Source organism: Hyperolius riggenbachi, chromosome 3 (assembly GCF_040937935.1).
Source record: "Hyperolius riggenbachi isolate aHypRig1 chromosome 3, aHypRig1.pri, whole genome shotgun sequence".
Lineage (NCBI taxonomy): Eukaryota > Metazoa > Chordata > Amphibia > Anura > Hyperoliidae > Hyperolius > Hyperolius riggenbachi.
Window position 1 is genome coordinate 275909056 of NC_090648.1, and position 14668 is coordinate 275923723.

Below are 14668 nucleotides of genomic sequence, written 5' to 3' on the forward strand. Positions count from 1 at the left end.
TAGTAAAAATTGCCACCCAAAGAAAGCTTAACTTGCGGCAAAAAAAACCCAGATGAATAGATAATTTGGGTGTCAGAAGTGGCGATAAAGTTATTGGCAAATGAATGGAAGAAGCGTGATGTGTGAAAAGTGCTCTCACAGAAGGGGCGGGCGTGCGCATGTGTGCACACGCCCACACACACGCCCGCCCCTTCTGGCTTCATCCTCTCGCAGCTCTCCTCAGTCTCTGCGTCCCTCCCTGCACATGCGCAGTAGCGCAAAACACTGTACACACACACACACAGGATGTGCAGGGATGGGACGCAGAGACAGTTAGGTTTTATCATAGAGGATAAGTGTGATTGATGAACAGAACAGCCTTTCCTTTTTAAATGAAAAAAATGCTTCAAATGGCTTCAAGTTTGCTGGAGATGTCCCTGAGACTTGTAGTGTTGGAATGACTATGTGGCTTTTTTAGGCAGACTACAGAGAACCTACTGTCACAACTCCCCACTCACCCCTCTGGCCATGTCACCCTCTCCATTGAGTGGCCTGCACTTGTGTGTGAGCGAAGATGGCCCATAATAGGGATGATCAACGAAATGTAAAAAAGGTCTACATGCATTCAAATTTCATGTAAATTATAGGCAGCTTAAAATTGGACCAATCAGAATAACTTTCTGACAATTTTTATTGATCCATTTTCAAAGTGCATATAATTTACATGAAATGTAAAATGCTGCAAGAAATGTGTATTTCATTGATCATCCCTAGCACAGAAGTGCCAATCTGTTTAGAACTACTATCCTGTCTGGTGCACCAGTGCAGAGGGATGGGTGGTTGATCACGGGCTGGGAGGGGGTGTGGCCAAGCAACAGAATAAGCATTTTGCAGTATTGAGTAAGTGAAGTTAACAGAGTGGTGCAAAAAATAAATACATAAAATTATTTTGCAGGTAAGGTTGAGTGTTTAATGCCCAAGTTGCCCCACCTCCGGCATCACTGCCCTGTTATGGAATTCAGCAGATATTGTACAAAATTCATATTCAGTTCCACTTTTCAGTTCCACTTTAAAAAGTGACTATTAACAGTGTGCACTTACAGTGGATGTCCGGCAGTGACAAAATTTTGCTATAACGTGAAGCTGACAGATATTGAGAATGGCTTGGTTGCCTGATTTCTATTTATATCAGGTTAAAATCTATTTTGAGGATGGTTATGTAGAAGTATGAATGCTGTGGCTGGATAGTGTACTGGTGAAGGGCTCTGCCTCTGACGCACAAGACCTGGGTTCGAATCTCGGCTCTGCTTGTTCAGTAAGCCAGCACCTATTCAGTAGAAGACCTTGGGCAAGTCTCCACAACACTGCTACTGCCTATAGAGCGCGTCCTAGTGGCTGTAGCTCTGGCGCTTTGAGTCCGCCAGGAGAAATGCGCAATATAAATGTTCTGTGTTTGTAGAATCTCAGAGAATTATTACTTATTTGTTCCACTTACCTCTTTGAGAGGGCCTTCTTTATGCTTGAGGGCTTATTCCCAGTGGGACGTTGTAATGCAACCTTAATGTCACAATGCAGCATTACAATGCAAAAAAAAGGTGGTAACGTACATTAACGATGCATTACTGTTGCACACAATAGGTACAGTAAAGCATTCAGGCAATGAAAAGTATGCATTCCTGTACCTGGTAACCTGTGCATTTAGAGGTAAGGCACTGCAGCAGTGCATTACCATAACGCTACACATTATAATACAACACTAACGTTGCACTGTGAACGTCCCATAGGCTTATCAGTGTGTAAGTGTGGTCAGCTGCACAATAAAACTTTGTAATGCAGCTCCGCAATGTCCCACTGTGAACGTAGCCTGAATATATTTTTAGTAAACAGCATTCACCTGGCTGGTGCTATCTCCAAATACACAGGCTTAATATTACCTTCCACGTTCTTTCAGACCACCTTTAGAATAGCCTTTTAGAGGAACTATACCGAAAGATAGCAGCAAGGGCAACAGACACACTAGAAGTGCTTTTCTGAGCGCTTTTTGGCCTCCAGAGCTTTCTGAGAGCTTTTTAAAAAACACTCCCATTAGTATTAAGCCTATGTGTGTATTGCTATGTGGCATTTGTTGCCTTGTGAAGATTGTTCAGTGCTCGCATTTGTACACTGATATAACACAATTTGGCATTATACATTTTCCCCTCTTTTTTTTTTTTTTTACACAATCTGCAATGTTTACAGTGCTTTGGTTGTGTGTTGTAATGACATATATTGCAATTTCTAATCTTTACAGGTAAGGTCTTGCGAGGAATCTGTTTATAAAGACTCCAGAAGCTTGCTAGGATTTCTTTCCAATCCAAAACGATTCAATGTTGCAACAACTCGACCAAAGGCCCTGTTAATCATACTTGGTAACCCGCATATTCTTGTCAAGGTAAGTTCACTGTGCACCCTTCATATTCTATTGCATTCCATTTTCTGTTGGTGAAATTACAATTAAGGAGTGACAAGCTGCAGAATTAATTTTGAGGTTATTTTAACTACTTAAGTATCATCCCCTTAAGGACCAGAGACCAGATTAGCTGCAAGAAGATAAAAAATGGGGATTTTTTTTTTTTTTTACAACAGGCTCCATGGATCATTTTATGCTGTCCCTCTTACACAACTGATAATGGGGACATTAAAGGCCCATTCTCACTTGTAGTCACAAAACGTTTTGCAAGCGTGATTTTACAGCGATTAACATTGTAAAATCGCTGTACACTCTCTAGATTTTTGAGCGATCACGATTAGCGCTTTTTAGCATTCTAATCGCGATCGCTCTAGAATTCCGGGAAAATGCTGCACGTAGCGCATTTTGCCAACTTTACAAAAAATGAGTATGGGGCTTTAAATGAACAATTATAGTCTTTTAATTCTTCTTATCAAAATCTTCACAGTTGCGGACACACTGATAAACACAGTATTCAGAATTCCAAATCACAAATACTTCCCGACTCGTGGAGTCGGGGGTGGCGTTTTGGAACTAGTCCATTAGACTTGGTCTTCGCGTTCTTGCAGATTGCGGTCCCAAGCTACACTAGGGTCCACATGTGATGTACATGTATACTGTATGCCTCTGAAGAAGCGATCCTTGATCGTGAAATTGATTTGGACTCATTTGCATCCCTGAATGATGAAATGTTGAAATGAAATGTTTGCCTTTCACTTCAGCTCACCCCAATAGAACAAGTGGGAACGCATAAAGAGACACTATGATGAAAATCATGCTGTTTGAAGGCCTATTCTCACTGGGAAGATTCCTGCTAATCTCCGGCGAGTGCTAGAGCTCTCTAAAGCGCTAGCGCAATACTAACTATATGGCAGTGATCTCACTGCCGCGGTTGCTGTCAATCACAGGCGATTTGCCGCAATGGCAAAATGCGCTACGTACACAACACGTTACAGATAAAACCAGAATAGTGTAGTTCCACCCCTAAGTTAAATGCCAACTTTACTAAAAATGAGTATGGGGCTTTAAATGGACAATTATAGTCTTTTAACTCTTCTTATCAAAATCTTAACAGTTGCGGACACACGGATAAACACAGTATTCAGAATTCCAAATCACAAATACTTCCCGACTCGTGGAGTCGGCGGTGGCGTTTTGGAACTAGTCCATTAGACTTGGTCTTCACGTTCTTGCAGATTGCGGTCTTAAGCTACACAAGGGTCCACATATGATGTACATGTATACTGTATTCCTCTGAAGAAGCGATCCTTGATCGTGAAACACGTGTCAGGCAGTCGTGTATTTGTGATTTGGAATTCTGAATACTGTGTTTATCCGTGTGTCCGCAACTGTATATTTTACATTTATTGGAGGAACCCCTCCCTTCCTTTCATATTGCCGGGACAGAATCCGGCAAAATGCTGGAGTAGGTGGTGTCTGGCAAAGGAGGAATTGCTAATGGCTGCCACCTGTATAATCAACAACAACAAATAACATTTGTAAAGTGCTTTTCTCCCGTGGGACTCAAAGCGCATAAGCATGGCTCCGACCATCGTGGTACAGAGGAAGAATTTTATAAATCTGGAAATGCCAGGCTAAACAGGTGGCTTTTCAGTCTGGATTTGAATAGCTCCAGGGATGGTGCTGTCTTTACTGGGTGTGGTAGGGAGTTCCAAAGAGTAGGGGCAGCATGACAGAAGGCTCTGTCTCCAGATTTTTTGAGGTGCACTCTGGGAGTGACCAAGTTTATAGAACTTGCTGATCTGAGGTTGTGAGAGGTGTGGTGCAGCTTCAGCAAGTCCTTCATGTATCCAGGGCCCAGATTGTGCAGGGATTTGAATGTCAGCAGTCCAATCTTGAAGAGTATTCTCCATTCTACTGGTAGCCAGTGCAGTGAGCGAAGGATCGGTGTAATGTGACAGTGGCGAGGCTGGTTTGTTAGCAATCTGGCAGCAGCATTCTGCACTAATTGAAGGCGACGCAGGTCTTTTTTGGGGAGGCCAGCATAAAGGGCATTGCAGTAGTCCAGCCGTGATGTGATGAAGGCGTGGACTAGGGTTTGAAGATCCTCTGGGGGAATCAGATGTTTAATCTTTGCAATGTTCTTCAGATGAAAGAAGGAAGATTTAACTACAGATGAAATTTGGTTTCTGAAACTCAATTCCCCATCGATTAGTACGCCAAGGCTGCGCACAAGGTTGGAGCTGTTTATGTCTGAATTCCCAATCCTGATTGGTGTTGCTTTAGGATAGAGCTGTTTTGATGGCGAGCACTGGCTTTGGACAAACAGGACCTCAGTTTTGTCAGCATTCAGTTTCAACCAGTTATCATTCATCCATGCCTGAAGCTCAGCTAAGCAAGAGTTTATTTTTGGGGTAGGGTCTGTTCCACCAGGTTTGAAGGACAGGTATAGCTGTGTGTCATCGGCGTAGCAGTGGTACGTCAGGCCATGTCGTTGGATAAGTGTACCGAGTGGCAACATGTAGATTGCAAACAGCAGAGGGGATAGGATTGATCCTTGTGGCACTCCGAATTGTTGAGGTGCAGGTTTGGACATTATAGGTCCTAGGGATACTCTCTGTGTTCTGTCAGTCAGGAATGATCTGAACCACTGGAGGACTGATCCACTGATGCCACAGTACTCCTGCAGTCTGTTAAGCAGGATTTCATGGTCAACTGTATCAAAAGCAGCTGAGAGATCCAACAGGATTAGGATGGAGCATTCCCCTCTGTCCCTTGCCATGAGCAGATCGTTGCAGACTTGGATGAGGGCTGTTTCACAGCTGTGGTGTTTCTTAAAGCCAGATTGTAGAGGGTCCAGGATGTTGTTTACTGACAGCCTGGTTTCAAGTTGCAGATAGACAGCCTTTTCAATAACTTTACCTAAGAAGGGGAGGTTGGAGACAGGTCTGTAGCTGCTCATAGCATCTGGATCCATGGAAGGTTTTTTAAGAAGGGGCTTGATGATTCCTTCTTTTAGAGAGGTAGGAAACCTCCCTGCTTGCAGAGAGCAATTTACTATTTTGTGAAATGCTGGACCAAGCAGGTCAGGGCATTTCAGCATATGTTTAGTTGGTCCAGGGTCCAGGTCGCAGGTTGTCTGGCGGAGACGACAGAGGATGTTTGAGATCTCTTCCTCACTAATACTAATGCTAATGGCTGCCACCTGTATATGCCTAGTTATGAAAAGAGATGGGTGAAAAGCATGCACTGAAAGGCTCATAGGCTTGAAGGAGAGTTTATTTATCTTTGTATGTGTCAGAGTGGTGCAACTAAATATTTTGAATTAAAAAAATGTTTGGTTTGGGTCCGCTTTAAGCAATACCAGTTGCCTGGCAGTCCTGCTGATCCTCAGCCTCTAATACTTTTAGCCATAGACCCTGAGCAAGCATACGCAGATCAGGTGTTTCTGACATTGTCAGACCTAGCAAGATTAGCTGCATGCCTGTTTCTGGTGTTATTCAGACACTACTGCAGCCATATAGATCAGTAGGGCTGCCAGGAAACTGGTATTGTTTAAAAGGAAATAAATATGGCAGCCTCCATTTCCCTCTTGTTACAGTTGTCCTTTAAAGTCAGGATAGTTAGATTGCCCCCCTACAAGTTTGGCATCTGGATGATTAGTGTACACAGTAATTTACAGATTGCCCACTTACCCATTTTAGTTTACCTTGTGCAAATGCTGATCTTTTACATGTGATATGTTTCAATTTGTAGGATCCTTGCATAAGTGCGTTGCTTGAATACAGCATAGTAAATGAAGCATACACTGGATGCAACCTGCCTCCTGGCCTGGAATCTCTTCAGCAGTGAGTATTTTGGGAATTGGCTACTAGCCCTGGAAGAGACAGTGTGTGTGTGCAGTATTTTAGCTATAAAATGGGGGGGGGGGAAAAAGACAGAACCGTTAGCTCCCTTGTGAATTAAAATTCATGGAGCTGAGGTAAAGAAGATTGGGTGGTAATGTTGATCCTGCAGATCTGGCCTTGAGTTAGTAAAATAGTGTCTAATCTTAGTTGTCAAGTTTATTAGCCTCATTTGGGTCATTTAGGACCACCGAAAGTGCTGCTGGAAGGTTAGAGAATTGGCAGGTTTGTATTTGAACCCATCTTCAAGCTGTATATTTTTCCTACACCTTTTGAAGTCTTTGCAACTCCAAAACCTTTTATTAGCCCACATTATGGCATCTATATATAAAAGCCGCAAGAAAATTTGGATATGACTATTTTGATACTTAATTATTAATACCGTTATTCTACTAGCAGCTATTCTGAAAAGTACAGTACCTATGTTACCGCTATTCTACTAGCTGCTTTCCTGGATAGTGATAGTATTTTTACTGTTCTCTTACTATTCCAAATAATAGATTAGCAATAACATTACCAATAGTGTACTGTCACCTTTATCCTATTTGCAAATGGACCTTCTCTACATCTTTGGCTAACCCCTCCTACCATCTATGCCTAACTTTAACCTACACCCTACCTATACCTAACTCGAACCTTTTCCCTACCAACGTCTAATACTAACCTTTTATGGTTACCCTGAGTTCTCAGACCCCTTCGTGCTTCTCCTTCATACTTAATGGGAGAAATACAGAGGCTACCATCTTCATTCTCTAATAAACCGTGCCAGTTGCCAAAAGCTCAGCATGACAGGCAGACAACTGGCATTGTTTATAAGGGAATGAAGATAGCAAACTTTGTATTCCTCTCACTTGAAGTTCTTCACGTCCGTGCAGTCTGCAGGGCTGTGCACACGATTGTGATGATCGGGGGATTGTGATGACGGCGGATTGGTGGCAGGGGACAGAAGTCCCCTGGGCCAGTCCGTACTTGTCCAGTGAGAATGATCACTGTTTTTTTAACAAAATCGGTGATTATTCTCAAATGGTGCTGCCGCGCTTTCTCCCGCTCACACATTTCCGTTGCTCCTGCCACCGACTGTTCCTCCCCTCTAGGTCCCTATGATCAATGAGATGCCTGTGTCCCTTCCGAAGTAACACAGACACGTATTAATGGTAAAGGGCTCTGCCTCTGACACAGGAGACCTGAGTTCGAATCTCGGCTCTGCCTGTTCAGTAAGCCAGCACCTATTCAGTAGGAGACCTTGGGTAAGTCTTCCTAACACTGCTACTGCCTATAGAGCGCGTCCTAGTGGCTGCAGCTCTGGCGCTTTAAGTCCGCCAGGAGAAAAGCGCGATATAAATGTTCTGTGTGTTTGTATTTAGTGTACTTATTGAAATAATGCGCGAGGACATCTTGTGGCCAAATAGTAAAATTACACCTACAGACTTTAGAGACAAAATTTTTTTTTAATATGTATGTCAGGAGGGTATAATATTATTATTACATTATGGGCTTGTAATTAGATGGATGGATGTAAAACTGAAAAAGTCCACCTTTATTTCCAAATAAAGTATTGTCCCCATACATTGTACTAGATATATAATGTAAACATTGCAATAACTGGGACAAATGGGTAAATAAAATGTGTGGCTTTTATCCACATTTTTGCATTTTATTTTAAAACTATAATGGCTGAAAACTGAGAAGAAATTGTTTTTTTTTTTTCTATTTTTTTCTTCTTATTCCCATTAAAATGCATTTAGAATAAAATACTTAGCATAATGTACCACCCAAAGAAAGCCTAATTGGTGGCGGAAAAGAAGGTATAGATCATTTTGTTGTGATCATGATAAAGTTATTGGGGAATGAATGGGAGAAGCGCTGAAATGTGAAAATTCCTTGTGTCTATAAGGTGAAAACAACCCACGGACTGAAATGGTTAAGGGGCTAGAGACGGTCCCGAAGTGATTAAAGAGATGGACAGTTATGACAATTTGTGCTGAAAAGACCAACCATTTCCCAATGTGGATACAAAGTGTAATCAGATGTTTAGCTACAGGTCATCCTACATTGAAGGACCCAATCTGCTGGCTGAAATAAACCTCCTTTAAAGAGAACCTGTAACAAAAAAAAGTTCCCCTGGGGGGTACTCACCTCGGGAGGGGGAATCCTCAGGGTCCCAATGAGGCTTCCCCCTCGCCTGTAGCTGCAGGCAGTCCAGCGCTGGCTCCCCCAAAGTGTCCTGAAATCCTCCCTCGATAAGCCTGACAAGCGTTGATTTATTTACCTTCCCTGGCTCCAGCGGGGGCGCTGTTGCGGCTCTCCGCACGGAGATAGGTGAAAATAGCTGTTGGGTCCGCTCTACTGCACAGGCGACATGCGCCTGTGCTGTAGAGCGGCCCGACAATGATCGGCTATTTCCGCCTATCTCCTAGCGGAGAGCCGATACTGTGCCTGCGCTGGAGCTGGGAAGGTAAATATTTACATCCCCGATGTTCAGGGAGCTTTATCGCCGCCACCATGGGACCGAGGAGGACGGGGGAAGCCTCAATAGGATCCGGAGGCTTCCCCCACCTGGGGTGAGTACCCCCCCCCAGAGGTTTTTTTGTTACAGGTTTTCTTTAAAGGAATACTGTAGAGGGGGGGGGGGGGGTCGTGGAGGAAATCCTGTGCCCGCGCAGCCACTCACCGATGCTCCGGCCCTGCCTCATGTTCACTTCTGGAATTCCAGACTTTAAAGTCTGAAAACCACTACACCTGCATTTGCCGTGTCCTCGCTCCTGCTAATGTCGCCAGGAGCGTACTGCGCAGGCCCAGTATGGTCTGTGCCTGCGCAGTACGCTCCTGGTGACAGCGGGATGTCTGCGGGGGACCATTAGAAGCCCCAGGTAAGTTAAACTCATTTTCCCCCGTCCCCCTACAGCAGGGGTCTCAAACTCGTGGCCTGTGGGCCATTTGCAGCCCTCGATACAATATTTTGAGGCCCTCGCCGGCAAAAGCTTCCTTATAGTTCGCTTCAGTGCTCCCAAGTAATCCGCCGCATCCCTGCCACTAAATGAGGGCTGCAGAGCCCCCAAATCGCCCGGGAGGCAATCCGCCGGCATTTCCTGGAAGGGGCAGAGCTTTCAGCTTCAGCTCTGCCCCTCCTGACGTCAATTGCCGCACGGATCGCCGCCTCTCCCCACCCCTCTCTGTGAAGGAAGAGTGAGATGGGCGGGCAGAGGCGCGATGCGCCGCGATTGTGAAATTCCTTATGCGGCCCAGCCTTATCCTGACTTTGCCTCCTGCGGCCCCCAGGTAAATTGAGTTCGAGACACCTGCCCTACAGTTTTCCTTTAAACACTTTTTTTTTTTTTTCGGGTAGTGGATTCCAGATAAACTTTTTACTTATTGCATAATTGTGTTCCTTTCATATAGTTTATAGGGCATTCCTCAAGCCAAATACTTTTTTGTTTTTTTTAATACTCTAATTCCCTTTAAAGTAAACAAGCCTCGCCCACAGCTTTTCAGATTGCCTTGGCATTTTCAGACAGTAGCAAGGGCTTATGGGAGCTCAGTCTGGGCAGGAGGAGGGGGAGGTCTTACTAGCCAGAGATTTCAGAGGCAGAGGGGAGGGAGGAGAATTAGGTTTTCACAGGCTGATGGCTGGAGATGCAGATCAGCTTGCCTGTGTGTAATGTTTACAAACAGAACATGGCCGCTGCCATTGTATCACAGGAAGAAATAATCATATTCTGTTGAATCTGTTTGCAGCTAGATTTGCTGTGTAAACTATCTAAACTTTAAATAAGATATATAGACACGTTACTTGTTAGTTCGTTTTTCATCTCTGATCCGCTGTCTGTAGGAAAGAATAGTGATCACGCAAGTCCTGCCCCTTCCTGTCACCAGGGCTCAGTTAGTGCTGCTTAACCCCCTTGCCGTTCCAATTGTGTTTTTTTTTTTATCAATTTTTTTTTTTTGTATTCATGTAGCTAGCTTAGCGCTAGCTACATGATAGCCGCTGACGAGCAGCATCCCCCTACCTCAACCGATCGCCGCCATGGTGACGGGGTGGGATGACGTCATCGACGTCATGGACTTTGGGACGTCAGAGGGAATCCCGATCCACCCCACCGCGCTGCCTGGCACCGATTGGCCAGGCTGCGCAAGGGGTCTGGAGGGGGGGTCGGCGCGGCGGGTAGCGGCGAATCGGCGGCGATCGAAATATGCACGCAGCTAGCAAAGTGCTAGCTGCGTGCAATCAAAAAAATTGTGAAAATCGGCCCAGCGGGGCCTGAGAAATCCTCCTGTGCAGGTTACCCCGAGCTGAGCTCGGGATAACTGGCAAGGAGGTTAAAAGTATTCTTTGAACATGAGGACATCAATCCTAAAACAGCCAGATCAAGCTTTCATAGATTTATGCTGGGGATACACGGTACAGTGTTCTCCCCAGAATTTTTTTCCAGCCGGGTGGCATGAAATAGCTGCCGGGTGGCATGAAAAAGTAGCCGGGTGGGGCGAGTTGAAAATGCAGGGCAACTGTGCTTACAGCATAGGAGGAGGTGAGGAGGTGAGCCGATGACAGCCGGGTGGTCACCAAATCTAGCCGGGTGGAGCACCCGGCTAAAAGAGCCTGGGGAGAACACTGCGGTATGTTTCTGTACCGTGTATTGACCCGCTGATAATATTCAGCTGGCCCGATAATGCCGCTCGACCCGCGCATGCTCGATTCCCACTGGCGGACAATGGCAGGGAATCGAGCGGCTGATAAGGACCGCCGGCGGGGATGAGTGCGAATCGATCCGCGGGGATGCGGCGAGGGTCGATCCGGCGGCTAATCGAGCCGCCGGTCGACCCATGTATGCCAGGCATTAGACTTGGGCTGAAATCTCAGTAAAACGCTCAATTATGTGCACATTATTAGCTTTTAACCTATTTCTTTTCTATTTTAGGTGTGATTAGAGTACAGCATACTGTTTCTAATGTCATGAAAGTGCACCGGTGTGAAAATGTTCTGCAGTATTTGATTCTGGCTTGAAGCTAGAATACAATTCAAGCACTACAATTTGTGAAGAATTGACAGACTTGTCCAAGTTTTTTTTTGTTTGTTTTTTGCTCTGTTTAGATTTTTGAATGGTTACAATTATTATCTGGTAAACCATATTGCTTGTATTTGGATTACAGAATTGTGGATCATTTAAAATTGTCTGAACCTTTTTCCATATCTTGAATACTAAAATGGGTGGAAGATAACTCAAGTCTTTATACAGGCGTAAGAACCTGTTTGTTGCCATCTCAAACAGCACTTAGTTATGTTAATAAATGCATCGTAAAATACACTAGTGTGCAGTTTTTATTTCCCTCAATATAATTAATACAAAAAAGTTTTTAAATACTGGTGAGGTGTAACGCAAAATCTGTTTTTTCTTTTTTTTTTTCTTCAAAATTCCATTTTTGCTGGTAATTTGTATCATTGCAAAAATTGTGAAATGTGGTCCCTAGTAAGGGCATTTATTACTCTTGGAAGTGTGTGCTTCTATGCCTATATGACTGACTCAGATCAGATTTTCTTTAAAGGAAACCTGAATAAAAAGGTACCTGGGGCTTCTGCCAGTCCCCTGTGCCTATGCTGTCCTGGAACAAACCACCAGTCCCCCGCTGCGGCACTGTTTCGGTATCGCCGACTTACAAGTCGACGGCCATTGCATCTGCCCTCCTCGTTCGCGTGGGTAGCATCCTGCGCAGGCGCAGTACAAGAGAACCTCGTGCTGCGTCTGCGCAAGATGCTTCCGGGACCATCGACTTGCAGGTCAGATGCTGAAACTGCGCCGCAGCGGAGGATAATTGAGGACCAGTGCGGGCACAGGGTGGCTACAGGGGGCTGGCAGATGCCCCGGGTAAGGGAAACTTTTTTTTTTTTTTTTTGCATCTTTAGGTTTCCTTTAAGGCTCTTTCAAATGGATGGCAAGTGTATAGTTGGCCAATTGCCAGGAGTAAGCATCTTCTGGTTGCAAAATAATGCAACCAAATAGGAGCATTTGCAACCAAATGCATGTTTGCAGGTAACATGTTTTAAAGGACAACTCAAGTGGGAAGAATATGGAGGCTGCCATATTTATTTCCTTTTAAACAATACTAGTGGCCTGATTTCTTTGGCTGCAGTAGAGTTTGAATCACACCAGAAACAAGGATGCTGCTAATCTTAAACGGGCAGAGAGAGGTTAGAGGTTGGCACTACAGTGGCATGAGATAAATGACTCAACGTTGGGAACATGCAGTGGATGTAGATGGACTGCAAACGCACCTCTTCATACGAACCTCTTCAGCGTGCTAAAGCTATAGAGTTTAATTGCAAGCGAATAAAGATGGAGGAAAAGCTGGCACTGCTGCAAATGTTCAGATTATTGCTGAGATATCAAATGGTGCAAAAAGTACAACATCAAAGAAAGCTGTAATTGGTGATGCACATACCATGTGAGAAGAGGCGTGGGTGCTGGGCGCAGGATGCTTGACGGCCGTTTCGCGCCAAACAGCGCTTCTACGGAGCCTCCATAGAATAATCTGAACATTCACAGCAGTGCCATCTTTTCCTCCATCTTTATTCGCATGCTGCTAATTTTGTCAGATCTGACAATGTCAGAATCCTCTGGCTAAAAGTATTAGAGGCAGAGGATCAGCAGGACTGTCAGGCACCTGGTACTGCTTTAAAAGGAAATAAATGTCAGCCTCCATACAGTTGTACTTTCAATGCCACATTAAGTCCAGCAGTGACTGCTCCCAGCTCAGATATGAATGCATGAGACCACTGACAGTGCTGGACACTTGCAGCCAGCTGCAAGCACCCAGTAAATAAACAGGAGTGCCTGACAAGCAGTTAAGTGTAGTTAAAGAGAACCTGTACTGAGTAAAATTATTTAAAATAAACACATGAGGTAACTTCAAATGAACATTACATAGTTACCTTGCCATCAGTTCCTCTCAGAAGCTCACCATTTTCTTCTTACAGTGATCCCTTCCAGTTCTGACAACATTTTGTCAGAACTAAAATATATCAGTTGCTGTCAGTTACAGCTGAGAGGAGAACTGAAGTGTCCATGTTTCCCTATGGCTCAAGTGGGCGATGTTACAGTTTAACTGTGTGCTGACCAGAAAGCTGTTATGGTGTAATGGCTATTTTCAAAATGGAGGACGGAGAATTCCATTGATCACAGTGGACAAACAGGATGCAGGAGAGAAAAAATAGATTGAGGAGTAGACTACACAGGAGGTAAGTATGACTTGTGTATGTTTATTTTGACTTTTAATTTTCAGTTCATGTTTTCTTTAAAGTGGACCCAAATTAAAAATACAAGATTTCAGAAATAAAATCTATTTTATAAATTATAATAGCAGGCTTTTTTTTAGCTGCATAATGACAAATATAAAATATACATTTATTAAAGGAACCCCTCCCTTCCTTTCAAATTGCCGGGACAAAACCGGCAAACTGATGGAGTAAGTGGTGTCTGACAATGGAGTAATTGCTAATAGCTGCCCCCAGTATAACCCTAGTTATGAAAAGAGATGGGTGAAAAGCAGGCACGGAAATGCTCATAGGTTTGAAGGAGTGTTTATTTATCTTTGTATGTGTCAGAGTGGTGCAACTAAATATTTTAATTAAAAAAAGTTTGGTTTGGGTCCGCTTTAAAGAGAATCTGTATTGTTAAAATCGCACAAAAGTAAACATACCAGTGTGTTAGGGGACATCTCCTATTACCCTCTGTCACAATTTCGCCGCTCCTCGCCGCATTAAAAGTGGTTAAAAACAGTTTTTAAAAGTTTGTTTATAAACAAACAAAATGGCCACCAAAACAGGAAGTAGATTGATGTACAGTATGTCCACACATAGAAAATACATTCATACACAAGCAGGCTGTATACACCCTTCCTTTTGAATCTCAAGAGATCATTTGTGTGTTTCTTTCCCCCTGCAGCTATCTTCCACTGAAGTGTCAGGCTGTTTCTTCCTGCAGAGTGCAGACAGCTCTGCCTGTATGTAATTCCTCAGTATGTGAAAGCCCAGCCAGCTCAGAGGAGGATTTATCCAGCTTGTAAAAGATAAGAGAGAAGATGCCCTAATCTAAATAATACACAGGCAGTGTGCAGAGAGGGGCCTGGAGGGGGGAGATGCATCACAGAACCACAACACTGAAGAACTTGGCAGCCTTCCAGACACAGGCCTGACAAGTCTGACAAGAGAGAGACAAGTTGACTTATTACAGAGATGGTGATAGTAGAACGTGCTGCAGTAAGCCAGAACACATTAGAATAGCTTTTGGAACTTGTAAGATGATAAAAAACAGGATGCAATTTTTGTTCATTTCAGTTGCAG

The 14668-nt window shown here is 44.0% G+C and overlaps 1 protein-coding gene across 1 annotated transcript in view; it reads left to right on the forward strand.

The window, feature by feature from the left end:
- Window positions 1-11634, forward strand: part of MOV10L1 (Mov10 like RNA helicase 1) — a 122060-nt gene extending 110426 nt beyond the window's left edge. The window contains exons 24-26 of the mRNA XM_068276347.1: window positions 2270-2410; window positions 6185-6276; window positions 11250-11634. Coding sequence (XP_068132448.1) covers window positions 2270-2410; window positions 6185-6276; window positions 11250-11259 — 243 coding nt within the window. The 3' untranslated portion in view covers window positions 11260-11634. The remainder of the gene's footprint in view (window positions 1-2269; window positions 2411-6184; window positions 6277-11249) is intronic.
- Window positions 11635-14668: the final 3034 nt, after the last annotated feature.